The sequence below is a fragment of the Mus pahari genome, chromosome 3, assembly GCF_900095145.1.
Source record: "Mus pahari chromosome 3, PAHARI_EIJ_v1.1, whole genome shotgun sequence".
NCBI classification, from domain to species: Eukaryota; Metazoa; Chordata; class Mammalia; order Rodentia; family Muridae; genus Mus; species Mus pahari.
This window is the reverse complement of record NC_034592.1, coordinates 10,295,734-10,305,206: the sequence shown is the minus strand read 5'-3', so window position 1 is coordinate 10,305,206 and position 9,473 is coordinate 10,295,734. Positions and strand designations below refer to the sequence as shown.

The 9,473-nt window shown below is 36.4% G+C and overlaps 1 protein-coding gene and 1 pseudogene across 1 annotated transcript in view; both read right to left on the bottom strand.

Annotated features, from left to right (window-relative positions):
- The window catches only part of LOC110319676, an 8,020-nt pseudogene extending 7,581 nt beyond the window's left edge, over window positions 1–439 (bottom strand).
- Window positions 440–5,230: 4,791 nt separating this feature from the next.
- Window positions 5,231–9,473, bottom strand: part of Yme1l1 (YME1 like 1 ATPase) — a 37,065-nt gene continuing 32,822 nt past the window's right edge. Inside the window, exons 15-19 of the mRNA XM_021192610.2 lie at window positions 9,106–9,257; window positions 8,163–8,289; window positions 7,995–8,068; window positions 7,395–7,481; window positions 5,231–5,950 (exon numbers count right to left, since the gene is read on the bottom strand). Of these exons, the coding sequence (XP_021048269.1) occupies window positions 5,807–5,950; window positions 7,395–7,481; window positions 7,995–8,068; window positions 8,163–8,289; window positions 9,106–9,257 (584 nt within the window). The 3' untranslated portion in view covers window positions 5,231–5,806. The remainder of the gene's footprint in view (window positions 5,951–7,394; window positions 7,482–7,994; window positions 8,069–8,162; window positions 8,290–9,105; window positions 9,258–9,473) is intronic.

Below are 9,473 nucleotides of genomic sequence, written 5' to 3'. Positions count from 1 at the left end.
TGTTCCACTCACCAGTGATCCTAAGATCGCTTGGGCAGTCTGCCAGGGACCGTGGGGGTGTCCGCCGAATCTGCCCCCTAGGTGACCAGGTGCTGGTGCAGACCAGAAGGGACTTGTGCCCCTGGTCAGGCTGGTTCTCTGCTGCCCTAGTACTGTCTCAGGTCCCATGTGCAACTGGACTGGAGCAGATGTGTTCCACTCACCAGTGATCCTAAGATTGTGTGGGCAGTCCTCTAGGGACCGTGGGGGTGTCCACCCACTCTGTGCCCTAGGTGACCCAGTGCCAGCGCAGACCGGAAGCGACAAGTTTCTTAATGATAACTTGTGCTCATTTTCATCATTATCCACTTTGATAGTCTTTGTCTACCTTTAGTTCACAACCAAAAAATTAGTTCTGAGGCATAAGAGGGCTCATGTCCATGTCCATTGAGTCTTCCATGAGGTGGAGGTGCACACTTAGGTGTGGGAGAAACTGGACGGAAAACAACTGCCTGCTGTTCCACAGAACAGACACACAGGATGGAATCATGCCCTTTTTAGTCTTTTAATATGGCTTGCTGTATACTTAGCAGTTTAATTTGGCTTGCTATATACTTAGCAGTTTGCTTTCTACTGCTATAAAATTCATGAAAAATAGCAACCTGGCAAAGAAAGGGTTACAACCCATCACTAAGGAAAGCCAAGACAGGAACTAATAAGATGACAACTTTGATAAGGAAAAATCATCCTCTATTTCTTACACCCAATCTGTACTTTGTTGTCATAATCCCCTAAGAATTATTGCAATTATTTTCCTATTAACATCTATAATAGCAGAACTCAACCTGTGAGTCACAATAACCCTTTGGGGATCAATGACCCTTTCACAGGGCCACCTAAGACCATTAGAAAATACATTTACAATTCATAACAGTAGCAAAATTAGTTATAAAATAGCAGTAAGGGGCTGGAGAGTTGGCTCAACAGTTAAAAGCACTGACTGTTCTTCCAGAGATCCTGAGTTCAAATCCCAGCAACCACATGGTGGCTCACAACCATCTGTAATGGGATCTGATGCCCTCTTCTGGTGTGTCTGAAGACAGCTACAGTGTACTTAGATAGAATAAATAAAAATAAATCTAAAGAAAAAAAAGTAGCAACAAAAATAATTTTATCATTGGGGTCATGAGGGTCACAGTATTACAAAGGTTGAGATCTATCTTAAAAGTATGGATTTAAATACAACCATCAGAGTGCTCTAAACTTACTTTTATCAGACTTTGAAGTATACTCTTTGCAAGTTCCTTTGTTTGAACAACTCCCTTTTGCATTTTTTTTTTTCAACAAGTCTGAAGGTGATGCCTTCTCATGGCTTTTGTCTGAGGCTGCTTTATTTCTGAAGGTCAGCTTTATCAAGTGCAGTATTCTTGGCAGGCAGTGTTTTACTTAGCACTTTGAATATATTATACTATTTTCTTAGTCTGCCTAGATTCTGCTATCTACTGTTAGGCATAAAAAATATTCATGTGAACTGTTTTTCTCTTGATTTTTGTCCTTCACTGTCATTTCACTGTATAACCAGGTAGCTCTGTAAAATACCTTAAAATATCTTTTATATCTTTCTACAGGTTGAAAAGTATTTTTGTTTTGTTTTGTTTGCTATTACCTCGTCAAATAAAATTTCTAACCCATTTTTTTCTATGCCAAACTCAACAGCTCCAATGTACATTCCCTTTCTGTTGTGTCCCAAATCCTGTTTTCATTCCTCTTCTTCTGATTGACCATTTTTCAGTTACTTTTTATTATTTGTTTATGTGTGGGTACCAGTAGAGGTGAGAGGAAAACTTCAAGTTGTCTTGGCTTTTCTGTTGGTGTCATAAAACACTAAGCAAAACTAACTTGGAGAGGAAAAGATTTGGCTCATCCATCACAATCACAGCCGATGAGGGAAGTCGGGGCAGAAATTCATATAAAGGCAGAAGCAGAAACCTAAGAGAGGTGCACCACAGGCCTGCTTTCCAGGTTTATATCCAGCAACCTTCCCTGTGCCTTCCCAGGTCCACCTGCAGAGGTGTCATCATCTGCAATGGGTCCTCCAAACGGATCACAAATCACTAAGACTCAAGACTTGCCTTAGGTCAATCAGATGGAGACATTTTCATAACTGAGGTCCCTCTTTCCAGTTGACTCTAGTTTATGTCAACTTGATAAAACAAACCCCTACAAGAACAGTTGGTTCTTTGCTTGTACCATGTATATGGCTTAAGGTCCCAGCAACAAATGCTTTACACTTGAGTCCTTTCACTGGCTCCTGATTGTTTTCATTTTCAAATGTTAGGGGCTTTTTTGTTGTTGTTGCTGTGTTATCAGTAAGATTTTTCACAATTTTATTGCTACTGTTCTCTACCACCATTTTATACTTCACTCACAGTATTTATAAACTCCAAAGATTAAAAAAAAATTACTTCAATCTGTTAAATTGCTCTAATTTCAAAATTACTACCTTGAGGTTTATATTTTCAAAAGGGGTTCTGTGTGTTCTTTGCCACTGACAGTTAAAATTTCTTTCTTCAGGATTATCTAGTAGTACCTTGATTTGCGATTTTTTTCTAATTGTTTCTGGTCCTTATGGTTAAAATCTACTGCCTGCTCACTGAAGCTGTGCTGAATCCAACCTCTGTAGCCTAACTTTGGAAAATGGCATTCCATAGTAAGCCTCCCCAGGTCTTCTGTTAAGATTCTCAAGCTCATGATCACTGGAGCTGCAGAAGTACTCTAAACCTAGAACTACCATGGCTGGATGTGGCATTCAGAGGGAACAGAATCCAGACTGCTGAGGGCTGAGGCATACCTCTTGCTATAGGTCACTCTGAGCTAATGGCCATTACAGACAGCCACCATCTCACTGTCACCACAGGAAAGTGTCCATGGGGATCTGTGCAAGCCCAGTATTAGATTCTGAAACCATATTCCGTACTTTCTTCCTTTTTCCCCACAGAGAGCATGTATCTTCATGCTCTCTCTGCTGGTTGAGATGTGGACAAGTGTAACCTAAGTAATGTACAACTGTCTTTTCTATCATTCCCAACTTATGATGCTGCAAACAGGCTTACTTGATACAAGTCAAGGTATTTTCACATACAATGAATTATTTAAGTGGGTGTTCATGCTGGGAGATAGGGACCAATTCCCATAATTCAATTCAGGCATTTGGATGGCATTGAATATGAGCTCAAAAAAGCTTTAAATTCTTTTCTAAATTCATTGTCCTTAAAATGCTTCACTTGGAATGTGATTAAATATATCAGGATAAATTCATTTTTATTTGAAAAAAGTCAACTACAAACCTCAACGAAACCAACACAACCAGCCATTCTATCACTCCAGGAATTAACAAGAGACCTACAAAAAAGTATGACTTGTTTCTTCATGAAAATCACTAAATTTAACCCAGAAGATGATTCTTTGGTGGTCCTTCCAACTCAGGGCAGCTCCTAGTCACATGATCTAACCAGGGTGAAGAAAGGCCCTGTAAATAAGATATGTGTGCCAAGAATGATGTACCCAAGAGGCTCAGGTAGAAGGATGTCAGTTGGAGGCTAGCCTAGGCTACAAAACAGAACAAGACACCAAACTGAACAAACAACAAAAAACCCACCCCAAGAAAAATATAAAAAAGGCTTATTCTCATTTTACAAGAGAACTCAGCTGATTTGGTATACTACTGACTAAATCTATGAACTCAATGATAAGCAGCTCACTAGCCTAAACTGTTGGCTATTCTGCAAAATACAAATAAGTGTGATCTTTCTGTGATATGAAAAACCCAGAGAACATTGATAATCACTTCATGAAATATCCTAGGTTGAGCAGACATACAGAGGAGAAAATTCTCCAGCAAATTATATCTACACTTGGTTATTACAGTCTTTGTGCCGGGTGGTGGTGATGCACGCCTTTTATCCCAGCACTTGGGAGGCAGAGACAGGAGGATTTCTGAGTTTGAGGCCAGCTTGGTCTACAAAGTGAGTTCCAGGACAGCCAGGGCTACACAGAGAAACTCTGTCTCGAAAAAAAACAAAAAACAAAAANACAAAGTGAGTTCCAGGACAGCCAGGGCTACACAGAGAAACTCTGTCTCGAAAAAAAACAAAAAACAAAAAACAAAAACAAAAAAACAAAAAAAAAAAAAAGAAAATCAAAAAACAAAAAACCAAAAACAAAACAAAAAAATCAATTAAATAAAAAAAAAAAAAAAAGTCTTTGCATACACACAAAGTAGAAGCAATAAAACCAACTAAAACTCAAAAGCCACAGTAAACTTGCTATTTAAATTCCTGAGCCTGGAATTTTGAGGAATTATTTGGATGTCGATACTGAAACACCACTTTATGTTGAATCGTGATGAAACTGAAACTTCACATAATACAAGATACAAAACTGTGTAGTCACTTTGAATTTTGAAGGCTTGAAAAAAATTGTCCTAAAACCCAATTGTGGTAATTACACAATTAAAAAAAAAAAGGTTTTTGGTATATATATATATATATATTTACAATGGCTATGTTTTATAACATGAAAATTACAACTCTATGTGACTGTAAAAATGTTTGAAGTCAGGTCAGATAAAACACCGATGTTTTCCATATGTGTATGCATGAATGTATAGAGAATGAGGGGACAAAAGAGAAAGAACAAACACATGAACATGAGTGACAATGGAGACAGCAAAAAGCAGTGAAAATTAAAACCTGTCGGTCTTAATCAATATAATGGAGCTCTATCAACATTTTCACTTTGAAATTGTATCAAAAATTTAACATTATTTAAAAGGGTCAAAAATATCATGTAACAAGGTCCCTTTTAATTATACCTATCTTCTTTAATAAGGACCATATACATCCTCAATAAGAAAACTGAATGTAATTTTAATAGTTCCTTCAAGAACGTAACTTGGTTGTAACACCAAAACAATGCACTCACACTATGGCCTACTGATCTGAATATGAAATTACCTGTAAACCCTGTAATATGCAGATGGAACAAGCCTTCCAGTTCTGACAAGGGGACAGTGAAAGATCATCTTTGAAAGGAATTGAGTTTTTGGCTTCATTTTGATTTTGAGATTCAATGTAATTATACAGATATTCGGAATATAATGTTACTTGTTTACTTCATAAAATATTGTTGTTCTAAAACAAATTTTGTCAGTGAGATAGTAATATCTGAAAAAATGGACATACATGCAGTATTTTTAATCTATTACAATCATTTAAATTCTGAGTATATCTTTATATTTACAATTCAAATAGTTTCTTTTAAAGGCCATTTTACAAGGTCAATAAGGAACATAATTAAGTACATCTTAATGGTATTTCTACTGATGTAAGTAGAAATGATTTATCCACAGCATTTGTTTTCCCCACAGAGAAATGTTACTATCAGGAGATGATAGCTTTTCAAATTTACCTTCCAAAAAAAAAAAAAAAAACTTACCAATAGATAAAGGCACAATTTTTACTCTCTTGGAGTAATCACCCACAAAATGATTGCTTACTTTCAACATGATTGATTGACATTTTTCAATGTCGTTCTTTAATCCTGACAGCTCTTTATTTATCTTTTCACGTATTTACTATGAGTTACTGATCTCCAATGGTATCATCACAGGAATAACCAAAATCAAATAATGGGACAGAAGATTGACAAAGTTTTTCACATCCTTGAATTATATACCAAGTCAGGAGTGGGGGTTGGACAATGTTGCAAAGGAGACTGCAGGACTAAGTATATTCTTGTAATAAAACCAGCAATATCAACAGAGTTATCATCTCACTTCCAATTTCTTCCCCTCAAGAACAATTTGAATCTCTTTGGCATCCAAAGTCTCATAGGTCAGCAACGCTTCTGCCAGGTTCTTATGTTCTTTCGCATGTGTTTTCAAGATATGTTTTGCTCGTTCATATGACTCCTGAAAGAGAAAAACAAGTCATATAAGTATAGAGATGCAAAAAACATAGGTAAGAAAAATATAAAACTAATGTGGCTTAAAAAAATGTTGATTTATACTTTAAAAAAGCATTTAAAAGTTTTGTTTAGAGCTGGCGAGATGGCTCAGTGGGTAAGACCACTGACTACTCTTTTAAAGGTCCTGAGTTCAAATCCCAGCAACCACAAGATGGCTTACAACCATCTGTAATGAGATCTGACGCCGCCTTCTGGTGTGTCTGAGGACAACAACAGTGTACTTATGTATAATAATAAATAAATCTTTACCAAAAAAAAAGTTTTGTTTAAAATGCAAATTATTTGTATATAATATAAACAGTATATGCAATGTATTACAATAGAAGAATTCAGAAAATGTTTCAAAAGAACCTTTACCTTTCCAAAATGTTCATTTTGTCAGTTTTAACTACTAAGGCATTTCTTTTTTTTACCCCCCAAAGGAGTTAATTAAAGCCTGGATGTGTCCTTGGAAGCCTGCTTTCCTGAAGTTCTTACTCTCATGCTAGATGCTTCCCTGTTCCCACCACCATCTCCCCATCATCAGTAGCCTACCTCTTGCAGAAAACACTACTCCCAAGGAGTAACCCATCTGGATACTGCTACCAAAGTCCCTTCACGCCGTCTAATTAATACTGATTACATTCCTCATTCAATAGGCACTGTGCCTCAGTGAGGTCTTTTTACTTTAAGGGATGAGCAACTACAGTATCTAAGAATATGTAAGCAGCCTTTCTAGTAAGCTCCAGACCAACATACCTATTTCTAACTTAAATCTTCATTATGGTGTCCAAATTCAATAACTTCTCATTAGAAAAAAACAATCTACCTACACCAACAGCTTACATCCCAGTTTCGTCTCCATGTTCTTCAGTTAATGGCATAAACAATACCAGAGGCAGAAATCTGAAAAGCGGTTCCAGCTGCTCTCTTAACTTTTATAACTGATACCTAATGTTTTAAGTCTATAATTTTTTAAGATGATTTCAAATGTACTATGAAGCCAAAGGTGACCCCGAACTTTCAATCCTCCTGCTTCTACCTTCCAAGTGCTAAGATTACAGGCATGTGCTCACAGGACTAGTTTCTATGGTGTCTGGAATTGAACCCAGTGCTTTTGTACATGCTAGGCAATCCCTAGCAAGTGAACCACATCCCAAATCTTCATCAGTACCTCTGACCACATTTTGCAGCGTGAGATTTTTAAAAGCCCTAGTTATCATCACTCATTTTGTTTGCAGTGCTGGGGATTAAACCCCAAGGCATTTCATAAGCTAGACAGGCATGCTCTACCAATGAACTATACCTCCCTTATTATCATTTTGAAAAATACTTGGGCACATTTTGTATTAAAAAAAATAACAATTTTTAAAAAAAATTAAAAAAAATNAAGCTCAGAAAAATATTACCCGTAGAAGGAGTCTTATTTCTTGTTCAATGGCTGATTGAGTTTCAGGACTTAGCTTTCCTGTATCACTGTAGGTCATAACTCCAAGCTAATACCAAAAGGGATAAATTGAACAAATTACTATCAAGAAACGGAGCACAGTAAGTACCAGTCTATATATAAACAAATATATGTGGCAGTGTGAGACAAAAAAATGCAACATAAAATGTTGAGTGCAATGAAGTGGCATTCTTTGGAAACCATAAAGAGAAAACAAAGTAGCAAACATGAATAGGATATAAAAGTTTAAGTCCTTTAAGTGTCTTCTCAGAAAACCCTAGCAGTTCTCCCAAATATAGCAATTCAGTTCTTGTGCCTCATGGACAGCAAAGATAAAGTAAGAATGTGAAATACTGAAAATATAAAATAGGAAGTTTAGAAAGATGAGCTAAATAATTTATTTTATACTTTCTTATTAGTTCATGATGTTTAAGCAGAAAAAAACCTATTACTAGTCAGAGCAGTGCTTAGAATAAGTCATAAACAAATTAGGAATCAGACAATGAAAGGAATGTTATCAACTCATAAATCTATCAAAGGACCACATGGTAAATCCAACTACCTTTTCACTCATTCCAAATTTGGTAACCATCCTCTTAGCAATTTTTGTTGCATTATCAAAATCACTAGAAGCACCTAGATTAAAAAAAAAAAAGAAAACCATAATTTGAGATATCTATAAAAGAATGAATATAAAAATTTGAAGAAAATACTCTTATCAAAAACCAACCAGTTGTAATATGATCAGTTCCAAATATGAGTTCCTCTGCCACTCTTCCTCCCATACTAACATCCATCTGTGCAAGCAGTTGGGCTCGAGTTTCATTCCATCTGTCATTCTCAGGCAACAGTGATACCTATACAATTTAATAATAATGGAAAGGCATTCAGACACACTTCTGAAATAGTTTACATTCATAACTAAAGTTATTTAATTTCTTCCCTCAGACAGTATGATAATGCTGAAAGCCAAGAGCGTGGTCAGCAAATAACTCCGTGACAAAGCCAACATGAAAAACAACAGGTGCATAATGCTGCAAGAGGACTTTTTCCTAGCTGCACAAAAATATATAAGATTCAAGACTGAAACATGCACTAACAAATATCTTGGAACTATGAAACCAGCCATTATGACATATAATGTGTCTTTATATGTAGTAGCTTACTTAGATATTTAAAAATTATAGTCAATAGTTACTCTTCCATTGCATTTTAATATAAATGTTTACACCTGAAATACATTATGAAGCTGATTTGAAAGAAAATTACAGCACATGGATCTTATTTCAGTGTTGTTCACAAAATCGAATGGGATAAAAATCATTAGGAATTTGTAATCTCTTATATATGCTTCTAGAAAGCTGTATTTGAAAGTGAATTTTAAAAGAAGAAAATAAGGTATATTAAGCAAGGTGGTTCAAATATGTTTTCTCAGGATTTGTGAAGTCAAGGCAAGAGGATTACAAGTTCTAGAAAGACTACAAGTTCATGGAGAGTTCTAGGACAATCTGAGCTACTTGAGAAGAGAAGCCCTGTCTCAAAGAAAACAAAACTAGTAAACAAAAACAAACAGGTCCATAGCTCAGTGGTGAGAGTCTGCTTCATACGCATGAGTCTCTGAGTCCCAAGTACAGAAATGGGAGGAGGGATGAGGAAGGCTGTAAGAAACTTACGTGTCCAAGCGTCGGCCCTCGTGGCATGATTGTAGCTTTATTGATTGGCATTGCATCCTTTGTGTAATATGCAATAATAGCATGACCGGATTCATGATAGGCTGTTATAGTTTTGTTTTTGTTATCAATTTCCACACTTCTTCTTTCTGGTCCTAAGATAAGCAACATACATATAGGACAGTATACTATATTATATGCAGTATAGGCTGCATATAGTAGCCTATAATCCCATCACTCCAGTGGCAAGAGAATAGTAAGTTTCAGGTTAGACCATGAGTCTCTGAGGTAAGAAGAAAGTCAATAGATAAACCACACACACACACACACACACACACACACACACACACACACACACACACACGGGGGGG